Source organism: Clinocottus analis, unplaced genomic scaffold (genome assembly GCF_023055335.1).
Source record: "Clinocottus analis isolate CAN_PGR_092001 unplaced genomic scaffold, fCliAna1.0.p SCAF_14, whole genome shotgun sequence".
NCBI classification, from domain to species: Eukaryota; Metazoa; Chordata; class Actinopteri; order Perciformes; family Cottidae; genus Clinocottus; species Clinocottus analis.
This window is the reverse complement of record NW_027175865.1, coordinates 11423257-11444576: the sequence shown is the minus strand read 5'-3', so window position 1 is coordinate 11444576 and position 21320 is coordinate 11423257. Positions and strand designations below refer to the sequence as shown.

The 21320-nt window shown below is 39.5% G+C and overlaps 3 protein-coding genes across 4 annotated transcripts; all 3 read right to left on the bottom strand.

Moving 5' to 3' along the window:
- Window positions 1-446: 446 nt before the first annotated feature.
- Window positions 447-2179, bottom strand: snx10a (sorting nexin 10a). The gene is made up of 6 exons (XM_068576050.1): window positions 2118-2179; window positions 1829-1915; window positions 1624-1724; window positions 1388-1486; window positions 1027-1221; window positions 447-925 (listed from the first exon to the last, which is right to left on the bottom strand). Exons 1-6 carry the CDS (start codon window positions 2154-2156, stop codon window positions 850-852), a joined length of 597 nt encoding a protein of 198 aa, XP_068432151.1. The 5' UTR covers window positions 2157-2179; the 3' UTR covers window positions 447-849.
- A 3512-nt stretch (window positions 2180-5691) lies between these two features.
- On the bottom strand, window positions 5692-9087 carry cbx3a (chromobox homolog 3a (HP1 gamma homolog, Drosophila)). 2 transcript variants are annotated; one of them, XM_068576191.1, is made up of 6 exons: window positions 8969-9082; window positions 8828-8893; window positions 7937-8090; window positions 7577-7733; window positions 7333-7427; window positions 5692-6311 (listed from the first exon to the last, which is right to left on the bottom strand). In XM_068576191.1, coding segments are annotated over exons 2-6 (534 nt in total). In that variant the 5' UTR covers window positions 8829-8893; window positions 8969-9082; the 3' UTR covers window positions 5692-6184. The 2 variants fall into 2 exon arrangements, with proteins under 2 accessions (XP_068432292.1, XP_068432295.1); XM_068576194.1 differs by lacking the exon at window positions 8828-8893 and having other exon boundaries at window positions 8969-9087.
- Window positions 9088-9412: 325 nt separating this feature from the next.
- nfe2l3 (nfe2 like bZIP transcription factor 3) lies at window positions 9413-15971 on the bottom strand. Its single transcript, XM_068575875.1, has 5 exons — window positions 15097-15971; window positions 13114-13194; window positions 12387-12500; window positions 11814-12276; window positions 9413-11690 (listed from the first exon to the last, which is right to left on the bottom strand). The coding sequence occupies exons 1-5, from the start codon at window positions 15610-15612 to the stop codon at window positions 10921-10923; spliced, it is 1944 nt and encodes a 647-aa protein (XP_068431976.1). The 5' UTR covers window positions 15613-15971; the 3' UTR covers window positions 9413-10920.
- Between the last annotated feature and the right edge of the window lie 5349 nt (window positions 15972-21320).

Genomic DNA, 21320 nt, shown 5'->3' with positions numbered 1-21320 from the left:
CGATAAATAGTGTATCGATACAGTAGCAAGATTGCAGCTTGGAGAGCAGAAAAGATGCTGAACCACTGAAGTGCACGATACAGTTTGTTAAGATAACCCTACATACAATAAAAACACATTACCTCTACTATGAAGCCTGTAGTAAATCCTGCCTTGGTGAAGGTTGTAATCTTCGCTTTTGTGTAAAGGTGTAGGCGTTTTAAGACAACTTTAAAAACTACATTAATGATCAGCACACAAAAAACTGTAAATCAAGCGTTAGTCTTCCATCCACTGTATAGTTTGAGATCCTGTGATGTCTACACTCCCTCTACTGGGCTTTTACAACAACGCAGGCCTGTTTCACTGAATTCAGTTACACTTCAAGGTCCAGCGGAAGAAATGATGACCAAATGCAATGTATATTTCAAAAAAAGACAATTTATTCATCCATTAACATCCATAAAAGCAAATATTTTTCTAAAAATCCAGTTTACAATTCAAAACTCATCCCTGCTAAACCCAGAACAGCTTCAGTGCAGATAAAAATATGTACATCGTAAATATTTAAGAAATCACAAATGTAAATGTTTAGTAAACATTTCCTTAAAACATCTTTTTTTAAGCACACTCATTTAAATTACCAGGGTATTGCTTTTTGAAAACTAAAGCAAATTCTACAAATAAAAAAAAAATGCAAAGGGGATAATGAAGTTAACAAAAGCGTAAAACGTTTTTTTTTTTTTCGTCTTTGGACGTTAACTAAGGAAAGCAATAGCGCCATGTAGTATCACAATCCAGTTGATTAAGCACAACAGCTGTGAGTCAGGACGCAATGAGTGGGGAAAGGAGTTCTGAAGAACGGCTCCGTCAGGAATCCAAGAAGAGGACAGGGCTTCCTCGGACTAGAGTGTCCACGCTTAGTCCCAAGCCCGACGAAGAGGAGCTGCAGTGGGGGGGAAAGGCATAGGTGGTGTTAAGTCAGCATCAGAGATTGAAAACTTAGAAACTTAGAAACATGTAAAACCATTTGGAGAAAGCTCATACCTTTCACAGTCAGAGTCACAGGGGGCCTTGTCCACCAAGCCACTAATGTCACCGCTGCTAGAACGCTGTATAGCTTCAGCCACTGTGTACTTTGTCTTACCAAGAGCACACCTTGACATCCTTGTGATGCTGAGGTCTGACTGAAGGAACAGATGGAGTCGACTGTCCGATAACAAAAAAGTTGTATGAAGAACACTGGAGAAAGGATTTTAAAAAAAGGCACAATTTGAGAAATTGAACGTTGACATTTGAAAATAGTGTAATTGGTTTAGAGCAAGGTGACCTTCATGGTCTAACAGTGCTCTTGCTTTAATGGGTACCAGAAGATTGCTGCCATTTCTTTAATTGTGCAGGTACTCACCTTTCTAAAAACTCCTGGAAGCCCTTCATCCTCTGTGCGACCTGCTCCGTGTTTTTCAAGCTGAAGAAGGGATTCCAAGGCGGCAACTTGGGTAACTCCCTGGACAGAGGGCAATGAAAAAGCACTCAAGTAAACCTATTGCATAATTATAAGCCTGACACAATGGACATCCAGTCAAAAAGTAAGCCAACATGTAAATACATTTATGAATGTGAGGTATAAACTTGTTAACATACATGATCAGCGCATTCTGTTCCAGACAATGACGCAGCCAAACAAACTCACTGTAACGCCGTCTTACACAGGATGACTTTTTTCGAAAGCACATGCTATTGGTCTGCAGGGAGACAGCAGTTCATGAGTTGTAGCACATTAATTCAAAGTTACCATCTAAGAAAAAAAAAGAGAGAGAGAGAGAGTTCTCTCCAGAGTAAGACTTACCTCTAAACAGATTTTGTAGTCAATGTGTGTGTGCCAGAGGTCATCTTTTAAAAGCCTTGGATCTTGAACTCGAATGCTGATAAAATCCTGCAAAGTTCAAAACCAGGGTCCGATTAAATGATTGCAAAGACGCATGCGTGGTAAAATAACTAAAAACACAAGATGCGTTTCAGCAACACCATTTTCCACGCGTGCTTATTCTGGGACGTTATCAAAATATCAAATTAGTTGTGACTGCACAAATTTAGACAAGAGGAGAAAGTGAGAAGGAACATGCGTGACCACTTACTGTTTGACAGATGGACACATTGTGCAGCATACTGTCCATCGGGCAAAGACCTGTTAGAGAGAAGAGTTAAACAACTTATTTTAAACACAAAACAGTAGATTGAACACAAAAGGGGGTTATTAAGTCAATTAGTACATGTTGATAAAAACAGCAGAAACAATAGTAAACGGTAAACTAGTAAATGCAGTAATTATGTCAATAGTCCTTTGTTTTCAATGCTAGATCTGTTTTGGTTGGTGAGTAATACTTTAAGGACTCAAAGTGCAAATTTAGCATGGATAGGTTAAAGGGGAACAAAGGGCAAGGAGGACTTAGCTTAAGATTTAAGAAAGTCTTGCCAACAAAACAAAATTTAATACGGAAACACGCACACCAAAAGGGGTTGGAAACAAAGATCCTTTTCTGGGCCACAACAGACTCAGGCAATCTGAGCACTTTTCTTATTCACAGAATATGGCCATTATGATTAAAAGTTACATTTTTAAGCATTCATTTTCTTCTTAGCCAAATATGGCTTGCAGATTTTCCACCAAGATTCTCCAACAGTGTTCCCTCACATGACAGTCTTGTAGGAAGGCTCAATGTGCTGTATCATCTGGACCTTGAACACCTTGATGAAGCACATGGCATCCACAAGTACCAGGTTCAAGCAGAGTAAATCAATAAGTAAACAACCAAAGTCCTTAGGTTACCCCAAAGAGTAACTTTGATTCAGTAGATGAGATCATAGGCCATTATAGAGCAAGCTAATTGGATCTATAACATGTAATAAGATGTGCTACTGAGTTCATGTTATTGTTCATAACAATTGCAAAATGATCCAGGGCTTTTAAAAACAGCAACCGAGATGCCAATGGGCCTTTCCCTCCTACACCTATTATTGCAGCACTCATGCTCAGACAACACGTATACATACACTGACATCTTTTATGATCTCATCTACACATCTGTAAAGTTTGTGATCATCTTGCAGTTACACCATCTCAGAGACTAAATCTGTCCACAGACAACCATGATAACAAGAGGTATAACCCAGACTATGTAACAGCTATATTAAAATACACATTACGGTGATCGTATTTTAATATACTGTCATATACAACTACATTAAATAGCCTATGAGTAAATACCAATACACTCAAAACATAAGTATATTTTAAAAAAGACATTAAGATAATTAAATACTAAACATCTTACCAGTTAGATTAAAGTAAGTAAACTACACCACTTCAACTGCCTTTGGGAGAATAGCAGCTTCTGTAAAAATTATGAATGTGTACAACAAAATATGGTGATTTCATCCTACCTCTCCTTGTTTTCCCTGTCCGTGCAGTAATCCGGTGTTTGTGTGTTTGTGAGCAAACAAGAGCGGTGGTAAGGCTTGATGCTGGGCACTGCCTGAACTAAACTAAACTACTGCTAATACTCCACACTCAGTGCGACCTCTGACTCGGTGCGTCTTGGCGCGTCTTTTAGTCCATTACGGTTCATACCACTATAAAATAGACGCAAAATAAAATGTCGTGAAAACAACTGGGCCACACCGAAAAACAATAGCGAGAAGCAATAGCAGCCCTCTTAACGAAACATGTTGGCTGCGTCCTCGCCGCGCACCTGTCCTTAATGAATCGGGTGGGATCAGTCTAAATGGTATCACCTGATGGGAAGAAGTGACCTGATGACGCAGGGTAAAGTAAGACTTAAAATATCAGAGGATATCAAGAGAAAACTGGATTTAACCTAAGATTATACATTCATCGTCATATAGGCAATAAGCGTTAAAGCATTGAGGTTTTATTTCTCTTTTTATTTTTGCCAATCTAAACCGATTAACACAAATACTAAGTGTAACAAAACTAAATCTCACAACAAATGTCTGTGTTGTTCATTTCGTTTTTACGATTTTTCACGATACACGTAAAGAGTGTAACTCTGGTCTTCCACAATGAGAAGTGAACACGACAACCCTACCCGATATTTAGAAATGCAGGTACGGTCTGTTGCTGTAGTTTGTTGTCTCTGGACTGGCAAAGCCAGCATTTCCCATTAAAACATACATGTATTTATTTAGCAAATGCAAAGTCTTTAAACCAAGCAGTTGCCTCCTGGTCTGCTGTATGGCTAATCCTCATTTCAGTCTTTGGAAAAAACATAAATAAATAACTGCAACACAAAGTCTAAAGCTCATACAGGGACATTATATTGTCATATATGGTTGATTTAAACCCGCACCCAGGATTGTCACAGTTTTACTCTCAATTCAGCTTCCTCTCACATGGTCAAAGCATATGATACATCATATATATTGGTCACTTTTACGATATCATGTCTGATACTAGCAATGTTGCTCTGCGGAGCAAATTCAAATCTCTGTAAATTCTAGACCACACCCCCGTCTACAACCACAATTGAAAGAATATTATCCCACTTGTATTACATTGCAGTGTAGATAGAAGAAAACATCTTACCAGAGTCCTTGGAGTACTATTCCAAAAATCCTATTGAGCACAGGAGTGGAGCTAAGCACAACTTGTGAGATGGGGCCTAAACTTCTTCTACCTCTGGTACTAGTAAAAAAAAAAAGAAAAAAAGGTGGCGTGTGAGTGGGGGGAGGTGGGGTTCAATGGTCTGCTCATTTGCATACAAAGGTGTCTTTATTTTTTCAAAAGTCAGCAGATAACATCTTTTAGTTTAGATAATCCAGTTGTAAGTGCAATTCCTAAAATGCTAAAGAAAAAAGGCTGACTGCTCTATGATCTGGACTATAGACAACCACCATGTGCTGTACACAAAGAGCCAGATAGCATCCTGGGAATCCAGTCAGGGTTCTCCAAACAAAGTCCTTTTCTTCACTCATGAGACTAATACAATTAGATTTTACAACACCATAATTATTCAGTTAATGAGCAATATATACCACACAGCGATAAACAATTATATTTTTAAAATTAAAAGTACTTTAATTTACTTGTAATGTCTGTTTGCCACTGTAAATCTGCTTTGATTTGGGGATTAAGAATTGTTTCCTGCAAGGATTTATTTCTCATAGGGCCTTTTATTTCTAGAAAATAGGACATTCTTAATCAATATTTTTGGATGAAGTCCATCTCACTATGTCATGAAGGAGAAACCTAACACTTTAGTGATTTCCTCTGAAACTTCATCTAAGCACAAAGGTCTAAAGTCCATCTTCCATGCCCTTATGGCAGTCACCCAGCCTGCCGTCTGGTGTTGTGGCCCAAGAGACCCATCACTGCTGAACTCGACTGTTTGATAGAGGCAGGGAGTAAAAGTTGTTATGCAACAATGAAAATATATTACAATATTGTGTCATGAATATTGAGCTTCTTATTTCCTGGCAAGATCTGCATTTACGAGAATAAGTGTTTGTCTCCAAAATCAAGAAGCAGAAGTGTCGTTGCTAAAATCTGTGCCGAGGTACTTTATGAGAAAAAGTACTTTATCACAGATGTAGATTAGCCTTAAAATCAGGTACAGAAGTTAAAGGACATGTGTCCACATGTACAATATACACCATACATTTAATTTGCACCATGAAAAATAAGTAGAGGAATTTGGTCACATAAAACCTTTATTAGAACTTCAAATAATATTTACAGACAGAGTATACAAAATGCACTTTTAGAACAAAACATTAGCACTAGAGTAGAAAACAAAACACAGAATCTTTAGGAGATTGACACAAGATGTGGCTGACACCTTCACAGACCAAAGTACCATTTAGAATGTACAAAATTTAACCAGGTTTGAATCCGGGCAGTGGTGGGTTCCATCAAAGAATATGCTTTCTAAACTGCCATCACGTTACTCATTATATAATACCGGAAGACTTCTTTAATTATACACCAAAACACCACCACCTCCTCCCTTACAATCCATTCAGCTAATATGTACAACAACTTAGCTCTCCATGACAGCCATACAATGCGTGGGCTGGAACAGTTTCAAAAATAACTAAGACGGCTAAAACTAAAAAGGCAAGCCAGAGAAGAAAACTCAGTCCTGAGGAAAAGGGTGTTAGGTACTGCAGGGACCAGAGAACAGTACTACTGGGCCTCATCCTCTGGACAGGAATGCCATGTCAATCGTTCCTCATAAAAGGAAATCACCACCTGAGGGCAGCGAGTGTTAGCCTCACGGGCTGGAACCAAATCCGCTTCATCTGAGTCTTTCCTAAAGATGACAAACAGGGAGGAAAACATTACGGCAATTGTGGACACACGTTTACAAATAATACAAATAATCCAGTATTTCTCAACTGAGGTAAGGCGTAGGGTTGGATACCGAGAACCGGTGCTAATGTGGCACCAGTTTCAAGACGTCCGGTACCTACCCGACCAAAACAACACATTTCAGTGCCCGACCCGATTTAATTACTTTTTTTTTTTACACTACTCTGTAAAGTTGTACAGTATACCAGTACTAAAGGTAGTGCAGTACCCGCACGACAAAAACGATAGGATTTTGCATATTTTTAGTATTGATACTTTATTAAAATAGCACGGATCAGAGCGCAGTGACTGCTCCGTGCTAGGGGACGGGGCTACCAGCACGCACACATGCAGCGCGCTCACAGAGTGATCGCTGGGGAGACGACATGAGTGCAGGAGCTTTTGCCGTCATATGCTTGTTGGAACAAAGCTGTAGTCCAGTAAAGTTCTCCAGTGATATTAATGATGACATGTTGTCCAGTAAAGCAGCAGTTTGTAAAATCCAACCGTTTCTGAGTGGAGTTCTGTTGCAAATCTCTATCAGGCCACCTTAACCTGGTCTGTTCTTTTTTTCAAATAAACACATATACATTGTTTGAAGTTAAAAAGTTTGAAGCTGTAGTTTGAAGTGTTTTGTATGCATTTATATTCATAGAATACTTTAAACAGTTAATATATTGTTAATTTGAAGAAAAAAAAATGGCCTGGGCAATAAAAAAGTAGCGGTTCAGGCACCGGTATCGTTTTAAAAGTATCGGTTTAGCACCGGTATCGGAAAAACCCCAAACGATACCCATCCCTAATAAAGTAAACAGGACTGATATTCCTTTAAAACAGCATTACGTAACTGAATGTATATTTTACTTTTCTCTGAGGGATATAACAAAGCTAGAGTATATCACAAGTAATAGAATTACTTCCAGTGGGAAAAATGATTTCCGTTTATACTGTAAACAAAGAGGGTTCATTTCTTCTCTACTTACCATTTCATCAGGAACATCAACTCCCCGCTGCTGTCTGTCGCGCCAATGATCCGTTCTGGGTCGAGATTCCTAGCAAAGCCACGTGGTTTCTCAGCCTTTAGGTGGTGACAAAGCGTTTGTTTACATGAGACACCTTGCATTAATTTGCCTGGCTTTTTAGAACTGATCCTCATGTGAAGGGTTCCACTGCTATCTCAAGTAAAATGTGGGTCAGACAAGCATGGGAAAATGTTAGTGAACTCACCACATCCTTCTTCTTGGCTTCTGTCTCCGTCTCATCTGTTGATGCCTTCCGCTTCACAGGAGCAGGCTTCTCCTTAACTGTCTTCTGTGCTTCTAAAAATGCTGAGATAAGCTCTGGACAGTCCAGGTTATCTTCTGGCTCCCAGGTATTATCAGCCCTAAAGAAGCAGGAAGAAGGTTACCATTTGCACACCTTAACATCAAATCCATACAGAAGCAAACATTTAAATAGCATTCATGCAGAACGGCTGCTTATTCATACAACTAAATATGTAACTATGGACAAAAGTTGAGCACAACCCCAAACCAGGGAAGCACTTTCGGTTCATCCTGGGGGAGGCAGGTGTCCCAGGCAACTTACTCTGTAAATCCCTTCCACTTTAAGAAGAATTCTACTTTTCCATTGGCAATACGTTGGTCAAGCACTTTTTCCACCACAAACTCCTCAGGCTCCTCCTGTGTGTCCATTGCATCTTTCTTGCCCTTGGTATTCTGCTTCTTGCCCATGTTGTGCACTAAAAACATGGGAGTGTGAGAACTTCAATTGTTTAAAATGATCTTGCAATGCCATCACAATAATTCACATGGACATGCATAAAGCTGCTGTTCTTATCCACATTTAAATTAAAAGAGAAAATGCAGACACAAACTAGCAGCGATTCCTCCACAGAGCAGGGGGCCGTAAACTATATAGTTATACAAACTTTTCTGATTATAGTTTAAACGTATCATTTAGCGTAACGATATATTAAAATGAACACGTATGCATTCATATTAGTAATGGTCAGTTACAAACCAAGTCATTTCTACGTTGAGCAAAAGAATATATGGAAGTAGCCAAATCACAACCTAACGGTGTAGGTTAGCCTGCGTGCTAACTAACGTTAGCTGGTTAGACGATTTCAGGCCTGGGTGGACAAAAAAAGGCTTTGACTTTACTTCGTCGTGCGCAAAACTAAATGTGATTACAAAGTAAGATGTCAAGAAAAAAACGTAATTGCTACGTTGCATTCACATTTACAATACGCATATTGCGTTTAACGCTAAACTCGCCATTGGAAAGAAGCTAAAGGCCCGAGGATGCAACAAAACCCTGAAACACAAATGCATACTTTTCGCTAGCTTAGCTGTGAGCTAATAATATCTTAACTTAGCCTAAAACCTACAATGTGCTCAGCATACACCAACAATGTACTCATGTTGCCAGGCTTAAATAGTATAGTTGTTAAGGTAACGTAACGTTGTGGCTTACTTTCTGCGCAAACTGCGTTTCCTGCCACAAGGTCCAAGTTGCAAAAGAAAGCTATCGTTTGCCTGCCTGGATCAATCGATTAGAAATTACGCCAAATGTTGCATGAACATCATCAAAAGGGAATTATCTCTGCATACACACCTTTAAAACAAAGAGGAGCTGCTTCAGTGATGTCTTCTAACCACGCGGTGAGCTTTCCCTTTATCTCGAATGCAGCAGTGCAGCAGGCGCCAAAAGCTAACGCAGTCGTAGGTCTTCGACGGAAGCCTCGAAGGGAAACTCACTTCGCTTTTCACCGTAGCTCCTGGTCGCTCGTAATACTATAGTTTAGCCCTCCGCACTTCACAGGTTGTGGTTAAAGAACTTAGCCGCAAAGCCTTGGCCTATTGCTCTTCACTCTACATATGTCTGCAAACAATTGTATTTTGTTTAACATAAAAGGGCAATCTGGCATCTAAAGGGATACATTAGTTTGAGGATAGCCTGCCACCAAAGCCTGTTATTCAAAGAGAAGGTACAAGTGACTAAAGATTGAAACAGGCTGTTTTTTCTTTTGAAATTTTTAAATCAGAAAGAACAATGTCTGCAAGAGCATCTCAAATTCCCTAAACAAAATCATACTATCAACATTCAACAATCACCATGCAATCAAAAACATGTGTCCCCAAAACATGACATTTTAACAAACAGAAAAGTAAACTCTTGGTCAAACCAGAAAATTAAATACAAGTTTGTAAGTGACAAGGAAAACAAAAATAGTCATGAGTCAACTATTACTTTATGCATCTTTCTCACACATCTGACTGAATAAAGACACACGCCAATGAATAAGATGCCAACTTTTACAAAGAACTTATTTAAAATCTCAAATAATCTCAAGTTTATAAAAAGCAAAAGTCAAAAGATGAACTTAATAAATGGAGTTGGTGATTGTATTTTTTAAAACTTTTCTTCTTTCACAAATGGGATGGTATAGGTCCATTTAGGGCCATTTTAACAACGAAATTTGTAGTCAATGAGTGCATTCAATTGACCCTAAAAAGGAATTCTTTTTTTACTTAATCAAAATCTATAAACATGAACCAAGGCATGAGGTAGAATATAATCTTGCCTAAACGCTTAAGTAATTAAAATGAAAGGGTAAAAAAAAAAAAATGTGCTGGAAACAAATTACTCAATATGAATGCAAAACATGAACTGGTAGCCTCTTACAAACATTTTTGTTATGATAATGTGCACTCACAATAACCAAAACATTTATCCAATGCAAATTAAGGCATGTCAATTTAATCATTGGTATAGTGTATGTCCTAAAGACATAAGGAAAACATTTCAGTACAAATTTCTACTGAACAGTACATGCCCTCAAATATCTGAAACAAAGCTGTAAACGTTAGATAGGCAATGTCTCAATATTCTCACCACTGAGATAAACTTATTATGAAAAAAAGACACTGCCATTGACAGTCTCATGATGCATGTAAGCATTTCAGGAACCTCAGAAACTTTAATAAATACAATCTTCAACCTCCTTATACTGAATACATTAAGAGGCAAGATTACAGACAGAGAGAGAGAGAGACAGAGAGAGTGAGAGTGAGTGAGACAGAGAGAGTGAGAGTGAGAGTGAGAGAGAGAGACAGACAGAGAGACACAGACAGACAGAGAGAGAGACACAGACAGACAAAATCCTCCTCTGAGATCCCTATCCAGTAAGTGTCACACTGCTGGCCATGTTGACTTTAGGCATGTTTGGTTGTCTCAAGCCTCGACGACTTGAATGTTAACAGGCACAAGACTGGTAGCATTGCTGGCAGCTTAGCTGATTCCCTAAACTGCCCAGGGTGCCTTGTCCATCTTCATAACATGTCCAGTGTGTAAGCTACATTTTTTTCCCCCATGAGAAAATTTATTTACAGAGATTTTTGTATTATTTATGTTCCGAGTATCTTTTCTTTTTGCAGCTTTAGGCTCCCAACAGCGGTACACACACACACGCACACACACACACACGCACACGCACGCGCACACACACACGCGCACACACACACACCAAAAATCTAAAAGCTCCAGTCTCAGCTGGCAAAACTGCATCATTGCTTTTTGTCCTTCTTCCGCTTGTCTGTTTTGTTGCCTGTTGATGTGGCGACAACAGGCCGTCTTACAGGCTGAACTACAACCCTCCCATTAGCCCCGCACTGCAGGGTGAATCTTTCTGGGTTCATGGGCCGTCCTGAACTATCTCTCAGCCGGGCCAGGACATCTCTGGTCAGCTGCTTTATCTGCTGGCCCACAGCACCCATTGTCTTGGCTGTAAGCTGTTTCTCTCTCAGTAGCCTGACTCTCTGGGCCTGCAACCGTTCCACCTCCTCCTGCAGCCCTGTGATGGCATCTAGTTTGCGCTTCCGGCAGTTTTGGGCTGCAAGTTTGTTCTTTCCGCGTCTGCGGATATCCCTCAGGAGGGTCACCTGTTCAGTGGAGAAGCCGTGACCATCAAGGACCTCTAAGAACTCCTCCACAGGCATGTTGACAATCTGCAGGACAGAGAAGGGGATGCACATGGCACGGGCGCGCAGCTCATCACGACTCAGATCCCTGTCTTCATACCTTGAATCTTCATCATCGCTGAGAGGCTCCTCTTTGATACCTTTGTGAGGAAGTGCTACTGAAGACTGGTTGAAGAAAGCAGGAGATGAGTAGCTGTGGTCATGCCACACACTCTCACTCAGATCAATGGGGGACCACGTTGTGTTGTAGTCCATGATGCCTTTTGAGGGGACTGAATCCACCTCACTGCTGTAGCCTGTAGCTCCACATTCGTCCTCACAGTAAGAACTGGATGACGATGACATCTCGGAGGAGCCTGGACGAGTGAGGCGTATATTAATGTAATTAAAATGATGTTTTAATGTTTTAGTATGCAAAACAAACAATGTATTGACCGAACAAGCCATGGCAGTAAAGACATGAAATTATTTGAACCAACCTGGGGAGACTGGACTTTCAGAGCTGCTTTCCAAGGAGAGACCAGAGTCCGAGTCCAACTCCTCGAGGACCTGTGGGTTTATGCTCTCCAGAGAGCCCATCAGCTGGGTGTCCAGGCCTTCCAAACCTAGCTGATTGATCTGGTCAAACACCGCCTCATCCAAACAGCCACCCAGTGCACTATGCGATGACACATTTCCAGTTAAATTACATACTGAAGCAAACGGGAGAGCAGCCAGGCCCACTGCCATCCCTGGGGATGGGTCAGAGCGCGAGGAGCCTGTAGATTCCAGTCGAAAGAGGGTTCTTTGCTGTTGGGTGACTGGCCTGGATTCAACTCTTTCAGATGCCACACCAAACGCTCTGGTTACCATTGCATCATGCAAACTCACATCCTGGCTTATGGCGCTGGGGATGTCTGTGTCAAGGTCTGACAGACGCTCAGTAACAAGGGAGTCCAAGTCCTACACATGAGACACACATTTTAGACAATTTGAGTCTTTGCAATTTAGCAGAAGAAAAAAAAAAAATCTACAACCCGTTGCGTACAAGATATAGAAAGAAAAAAACTTACGTCAAGGTCAGTAACAGACAGAGAGAGTAAATTGCTCCAGTGCTGGTCAATATCAATGCTAGGAAGCTGGTGGCGGACTGGATCAGACAGTGCAATGATGCCTTCAAGAAGACTCTGAATTATGCAACAAATAAATGCATAGAATAAAGCACTGACACAGTATGTGGTATGGTTAGGCTACATATGCAATGTGAATGTATGCGTTTGTGCGACAGTTAAATATCATACCACAGTATATGCTAATAAAATTAGCATATATTGTATTTGTGATTTTTTGGGCTATACAAAACGGAATTAAAACATAAAATACAAGCAGAAAACTGTTGAAAATGTCAAATTATATTCTTAAATTCTCTTGAAAGCGCTTGTATAGTAAACTTTTCCTGTAAGACATTCAATAATTATTGTGCTTGAACATCCCCTAATCTCACAGAGTCTAACCACAACAGCAAGGTCATCAGAATGGTGCAATTTGAGTCATGTGAGAGCATGAATTTATGGGTAAAAATAGGGACAAGATCCCTTTCAACACAAAGTCTGTAAGTCTTATTCAAGTGTGACTCGCGTACTGTCATAGACTGACAAACATTGTAGTGTGCAATTCAAGAAAAACAACATAGCTATGTTTCAGTGAACTGGATGTTTTAAAAGCAAATGTTGCAATGTGCCACATTTCTAATAGTATACAACGACAAATGAAAGAAACTATGACAAACCAGGATTATACCTCTTGTTCCAGTGTGGAAATGTGAGCAAGCTGAGTGAGTGGGGCAGGTTCTTCCTCCTCTTTAACTTTAACATCCTCCTCCTGGTAAGGCATAAAAAGGCAGGGATAACATAATTGGGGATCAGGAGAGTCAAAGATGAGAAAAGAGTTGATTTGTTCGTTGGCATCATAAGACCTCACAGACAATTACATTTCCGGTTTGGTGACCCCTTTCGGCTATCGTAGATAATTGGACGGCTTAGAAATATATTGGAAAGAACTATTTGAAAAGATAAAATGCATGTTATGATTAGTGGTTGTCCCAACAGAGGGAACACAGAGCCACTGTACAGACTACATTAACACAGACTCCTTTCATCGTCCTGTCAACTGTGCTCAGTATTTAACAACACATGTTAGAAATGCATTAGCAGCTGTATTTTTGTACTGAAGGGGGGCTTAGGAATTGTTTTATTATATTAAGAGTTAAGCTAACTACTCTCAGAGATGACCCAACCCTGTTAGATGTTGTAAGACACTCCTAATAAAAAAAGTGCAGCATTTTATGTGGGGCAGCAGCAGTCAGCCACAGACATATTATGCTTGATATATCCTAACACAGACAAAAAGTAGGTTCTGTGCCCAAATGATAACAGGTGGTGGATTCTCATCTATCTCAAAAAGGGAAGGACTGCCGAGTTATATTTTTGCCTCTAGCGTTAAAAACTAACAGCCAGTAGTACATTACACCAGCCGAGTTCTGCCCGAGCTCTGTTTGAACTTGTAGACTTCTACAGGAGTAGCTTTTCCAGCTCCGAATGGCCCACTGAATGTAGATAGGTATTGACGTTTTCAAATATCATTGCTGTTGTCCTCTCCTTTGAAGCATTGTATATCCAAAAACTATTAAATCTTACCCTATAAGCAGCTAAGCTATTACTTATTTTACAAAAGAGAGGGTAAGAAATAAAAGATGTGTCAACATCTCATTATTTATGTGAACAAGAACCCTGGGAGGGGGCAGTGTTCAAGTATGGACCACCGCTTTTGTGTAAGCAAACAGGGTGTGGGTCTAAGCCTCAGTTCTCCACCTCTCAAGGCCCACAGCTGGTGGTTGAGTCTGAAAAAAAGGGATATAGTTACACAATTGGCGACATCAACTGTCCTCGGGACATAACATTCACTAAGCAGCTGTTTCTACCCTGAGCTAGAAAAACTGGATTACCGGGAGAAAATAGATTGCCAGTCACAGATTACAGTTGGCAGTTGACAATAGAAATTATAAAACACCTTTTCAAATTTGGCAATATTGGCAATTATGCTCAATGTTTTTATTAACAACACCAACAATTGAGTGAACCTTTTGGTAAATAGTAATTTCACAGCTGTGTGGTCACCCAATAAAACCCAAAGGGTTCATGAGGGTCTTAGCTGTGAAGTTAATTCTACTGTCCCGACTACGCAGACATGGCTTAGGTGACATGTCTCTTAGTGAAGAGAGACAGGTGCAGTCGACAGTTAACCAAATACTGTACCATTGTTTGGCGGTTTGGTTACAAGTTACCCGTTCAACTGGACCAGTTAGGCATTCTTTAGACTGTGTGAACACATCACCATGATAAAATGGAACTAGGATAGAACATAATCATTGAATTGCAATTCGTGACCCAGGACAGGAAGAGAGATACCAAAGTGAAAGTGACTGAACATTTCACGTTTTTTCAACAGGACCTAGCATTTTGTGTGTGTCTTGTTTCCTTGTGCTCCCGAAAAAGGCCACATAACAACAAGGCACTGGTTGGGTGTGCACCCATTATTGTGTAACGTGGGTTAGTGCTAATGGTTAGAGAGTGGATAGCATTAGCCGGTCAGCTAAGCCCTAGGGAAGTCTGTCAACGAACTTTACTTAAGCTGGACAGCCAATCGCCTCGATCACATAACGTTAGCTTAGACAGCAGAAAAGTCTGCTTAACTCTTTGGTACATTTCACACACACACACTTGCCTCTTCATGAAACCCGCAGGCTCCGGTGCTACAAGGCCTTTGTCCAAGTGCAGAAGTGGTTTGGCACACCTCTTGGCCACTGTCGGGCAGGTGTTCACTGTCATCCCTGGCTTCGTCCCCGGGGCTCTCTAACCCTGAGTTGGTGGCAGTGTTGTTGCTGGTTGAAGGCCCACAGTCAGCCTTGTCAGTGGCAGAGACTTGGTGCACCAGCCATGCGTTCAACTGTGTGGGGAAGCGCTGCGAGCCAAGGGTCCTCACCTCGTCTAGCAGCCGGCGACTCGCAAAGAAATCGTCCAACTCGGGACATTTTGGGTGCACACTATATCCGTCAAGATTGTCTCTCAAATTATGAAAGGATGTCTGGGTGTAGCCTGAGCTAGGACCTAGATTAATCTCTATCAGAGGCGTATAATAGCCGCTCAAGTAGCTGTCGATATCCACACGAACTCCAATCAAACTGAGTAAGATCGTTAACTGTATCAGGCCTTCTGAGAAGTACTTTTTCGCGATTTGCATTTTCTAAATGCTTTTAGGGCTACAGATAACTGTGAAATACTGACCCGAACAGTTCCTCTTTCCCGAGTGGACAAAGGGAAAAGCCTAACAAAAGAGCACGCCTTCCCCTGTCAGACAAAGAGGTCCGCCTGTGCCGGCGAAATCGTGAGATAGTAGCGCTAGTTAGCTGTTAGCAGTTAGCCATCAGCTTTAATCACCAGTTAATGAGAACCTGTTGGCGCAAACATAGCGAACACGTTGCTCGGCAGTTATTCGTCGGCGACACTTGGCTATCAAAACCTTCCTGGCGTTGCTAATTAAATAGAAAATGAAACATCTGAAGAGCTAACCGCTGTCACTGTGTGGCGTGCTGCTACTGGGGAAACTTCGTTTTAGGTTTTGCATAGCTCATGCAGATTGGACCAACGCGCTCGCCGTAACCGATTGTGATTGGATAAAAGGAATGTCAGTTGTAATCTTGACCAATGGGAGTACGGGACAGTTGTTAGTTATCACAAGCCTCCGCCCCATTTATAACGACACATGTTTTCATAGAAATAATAGCAGAAACCACGCTGATTTCGGTTCAGAAAAATATATAATATTTCCCTTTGTTGTTTTCCTTTCATATTTCCAACAGTTCATTGATCGTTGAGGAGTTTCTCAGAAACATGGTTAGTTTCGGGACGTTTGTCCTACTGACCTGCATTTGTTATATGTTTAGCCTACTGGTAATCGGCTAAATTGCAATTTGAACTTGTTCAACTATGATGTCTTTAACTAACCCCCAAACAAAGGGAAAAGCCAACAGTGCAATTTTGAATTCTACAAAGAACACTATATTAAACAGCTAAGGTAGTTCTACCTCTACCAATTTCAACATTACGATGCCACTATCTTTTTATGTGTGTGTGTGTGTGTGTGTGTGTGTGTGTGTGTGTGTGTGTGTGTGTGTGTGTGTGTGTACATACATACATACATACATACATAATGAGATACATTCAGTCCATTGTTTTTGAGATAGCGTCTCCACTTCGAGGATTATATTGTATATTGTGATGTTGCAACCTTTTCTTGCTAAAATATCAAATACTTTAATAACTCCAGCACTATTACATTAGAATCATTTGTGTTAGAGAGGAGTTATTGGGAATTGTAACTATCAAAAGTTAAATTTGGGGTTTAAATTGAATTCAAATAAACATACAAGGTTAGTCCCTTTCAGATCAACATGTTGCCATGCAGACTGGTGATGTTGATGGAATGAGGTCATCTTATCCTTGGCCTTGAATCAACCATTTGGATGTTTCAAGGCCTGTCTTGTCAGTGGTTTTGAAGTCAAGGATGTTGCCCACTTAATCTGAATCATATTGTATAATAGAAACTCTAATTTTTAATGCATGTTTATTTAAAATAACTCTTCATTATTCACAATACTCATACACATTTTCTCTAATCCACAAAATGATGAAAAACACGGCCCTTTTACCTATATCGGAGTTCTTCTCCTCCAGTTTAGTAAATTTGATCATCTGTAATTTATAGGTTAACTTCTACTGCTGTTTGTGCCATGTTTGTTTGCTTTTAGGTTTTACAATCATAATTCATGGAAGAACCACATACCCAAAACAAATGATAAAGGTTATCTAACATCATTGTGTTGGAGGAGCTCAGTCTGTTCTCCAAGATCTCAGGCATACATAGTTGCCATTTTCAAGGCAATATCAAACACCCCGAGTTTCTGTCTGTCCAGAAAACATATTACATGTATTTACTAATACATCTAAGGCTTATACAAGTCTGAGGGTGAGATTGATGACAAACTTGAGTTAAATTAAAAGAACCAAACCAAAAGACTGATTTCACATTTAGAAAACTTTTATTGTGGAAGAATATGTCTAAATACATAATGCACTATAGTGTACATCCAGTGGTTGAAGAAGCAATAATAATATCCAGTCGAACTAAAATGCTAAAAGTCTTGTTTTGCTCCATGGAATGTTTTGGCAGAAAATGGTGTTTAAATATCATAAGAGCACTCTGACACTTTCCACACATAGCTTCCTGATTGCACTTGTTTTTTCTCTTATGTAACATCTGTATATATACTGTATATATCTAACTATATGCATTATAACTCCTTATTGTTTATCATACTATTCAATATGCACATTGCCATGGACTTTACTGTTTTTTCCACTTTTGGTTGGAAACAGCATCTTGTTGTCTAATGTGTTTGTAAAATAGCACTAACATTTGTTTTTCCCTAATTTTCTAATTTTCCCCAATTCTCAAATAATAGTTTAATAATCTAATAACAAGGGGAAGTACATTGTAAGTAAATGTCTAAATAACTTCCTCCACACTATGTATATTTAGCTGTGGACTATACTTTTCTGTGTTTTTATGTTCATATAAATGTTGAAATAAATTGTCAGTGGAAACAGGACTGACTTTGGCTCCAAGTCACTGGGCTGGAGTTTGGAGTGTCTGTGACCTGGACAGTTTGCGACCCCTGCTGTCCAAAAATGGTATATCATTAGAAAACAATGCAATAATTACCAAATTAAAACTTGTATTGTGTGTGTTTGTGTGTGTAGTCAAGCTATATATTTCGTTCCTTTTAATAGTCTGACGAGTTCTTTGTGAAATGATAACATAACAAAACAACGACTAAGACATATTATGAGTAGGCTGTTTTTTTTTTTTTTTTACCAGATACAATTTAAAGTGAAAAACACTATAAAAATGATAAAAGGACACTGGCACTGCGACACACAGTATGCGATGATTCGGCTGTTAAAGTTCAGATGGATACAACACTTCCTCCTGGTCTCTGATGAGCTGCTGTAGTTAAGTTTTTTTGAGCATAGTATTCCAGTAATCCTTTTGGAAATAGCCTGCAAATACTGTTATATGTCATGAAATCATACAAGAAGTCTGGAAAGTTATATTCAATTACGGGAGCAATGGTGAGCAGTTACAACACAACAAGTTCAACACACATATCACCTTGGAGTCTTCCTGCCGAGTGAGCACAGGTGTAGTGCTGTTGAGCTTATCTGCTATTTAGGATTCAACCGCAGCATTGTAACTGGCTAACCGCAATAACCGACTGAGTGTTGGGCTATTTCAAAAAAGCATAGTCCATCGCCGGCAGAAATGTTGTTTAACAGCGCCCCCATCTCGTTAAGCGCTGCATCAGAGTTTTGCAAACAAAACCCTATCGAAAAAAAACAAGTGACAATTGCTGACCGGACCGCCTAGTGAGCGTTGCAGATTTAACTTGGTGGCACAACAAATCCAGAGACTAAATGCTCCAAATCACGTCGCTTTAAAAAAGATGTGAAGAATAATCTATTCCAATTGATCTGACGCCAGCGTGCAGTCATTGATTAATCCACAAGTATTTTCATAACGATGTGAAACACATTTAAATCAACTTTGTGAAGTTCTGACAGATTTATTACGGGAGAGCTCTTAAATCACCCCAACCTACTCCTCTGAGGACGAAGCTGATTGGTGGAATTATAAATGACGTAGGGAGGCTAGTGCGCATGCGCACGTGTTTTGGGTCCTGCAAAGACTCATGGGAAATCTGAGGGAAATCGAGGTGACTTCCATGGGACTATTTTGTCTTTATTATTATTATTTCTTTCCATGGAAATGACAATTTAAACTGGAACTTGAAAGTCCTCTTTATACAGTGAACTCGAGTCAGATTTAAGGCCATGACGAGTGCAAAATAAATTGCTTTATATAACAACATTTACTTTATTTTATTTATTAATCTGATTATCTATTATCAGACTTTGGGGTAACAGGCAGTACTTTGTTTCGCTTTTCATGAAATGTGGGTGAGGAATATTAATTTTAAGCAGGAAGCTATTAATTGTTAACCTCCCCTATTAAATAATATACAGTGGATTTATTGGTTGCAGATTATGAGATGATTAAATTAGCAAAGAAAAAGACAAACGTTAAGTACTGTCCAGTTATTTTTTTTATTTTACAGGACTGATAGTACATTTGAAGTAATATTCCCTCTATATATATTCTAATTTTATATATGTATTTTTTTATTTCTTAAAAAAAAGAATAAGCCAGAAGAAATATGTACTAATTAAGGGTCATTGGTTAAAACAACTTTTACATTTATTTCAGAGTTAACTGCATTTCTTTTTCATCAGGCTGACATAAAAAGCAAATTCGCCTTTTTTTAAAAAACACTTATTTTCATTTGACAATTTCATAATTGCCAACAACAATTACAATGACAATCAGTGTTATTATAATCAAACATGTTAAATACTACATATGTACTTATTTCTTATTTTGTAGTCAATAATTCAATATTTTGTGAACAGGAGCAACCATAATATAAAGGAACAGGAGCAACCATAATATACAAGTTTACAAAAAAAATCTATTCCATTTAAATGTATTTCATTTATAGATAAAGACGAATGTATTACATGTTGTACTATATATATATATATATATATATATATATATATATATATATATATATATATATATATATATATATATATATATATTCTTTTTTGGGGGGTGTAAATGTAATTATTTTAAGTACCACTGAGTGAATATCATTGTGTGTGTGTGTGTGTGTGTGTGTGTGTGTGTGTGTGTGTGTGTGTGTGTGTGTGTGTGTGTGTGTGTGTGTGTGTGTGTGTGTGTGTGTGTGTGTGTGTGTGACTTGACAGGCTCACCCAGCGGAGCTCCGTTCTCCAGAGAGCAAAACAACAGACTGGCTGCTCTCTGCATCCAAACCCCGTAGCTGCTTGATTGACGTCCGCGTTTAGCCAATCAAACAAGCGAATCACAATTCGGACTTCCTATTGGTTTGACGCTCCAGCTCCGCACACTGCATAAGCCAATCAGAGGGCTTAAAATCCTCATAAACTTTATGATAGCTGTTCTGGCAGACTGTGTGGCGCCCCGCAGCGGAGGCATATGGAAGCAATTTTATATTGAGCTGGCTCTCTGCAAATTGGGTTGTAATAATGAAAATACATTGCTTTTTTCAAGGCTTTATTTTTTCGCTTTTCAATACAGGTTTTGTTTAAATGCTGATGGACTGGGCACCTCTTCTACATTATAGGTTCCCACTGGTCGGCAAGAAAATGGTAACTAACACAAAGACTGCTTTGTGTTAGTCTAGTTAGCAGCGTGTCCTCTTTATTCCAGCAGCAGTAATACATCTCCTATTGACACTAACATAGGACAGCTGTTTTTATTACCACACAAAGCTATGTAAGACGCAGCAATTTACAACGTTTTCAATGTCTCATGTGGTAATATTTTGGAAAGCAATTGTTTTTGCCCAAAACGATGCTAATGCAACATTGGCCGACAGGAGGCACTATCGCCCAAGTTTTATGGATGAGAAGGCCTGACCTGTAGGATATTCGTTCCAACTCAATGGAGTTTCGGGAACTGGAGCTGTTCACTAATTGAAATGTTGCAGCTCCACAAGACTCTTTGCTGTTCAACTGAATAGATATATAATCATGGTCAGTAAACTCAAAAAAAGTAACTCAAAATAACAATATCAAAGCTCCTTCACCCATACCTATTTTTACTGAGCTTTTTTTTCACTTTCTCCTCCCCGCGTCCTTTTCTCTCACCGTCTCTCAAGAGTCCAAGAGGCTGAGGGGCCAGCAATGGGGTGAGGCGCTGACAGATTTTCGTTTCAAACTTTTTTT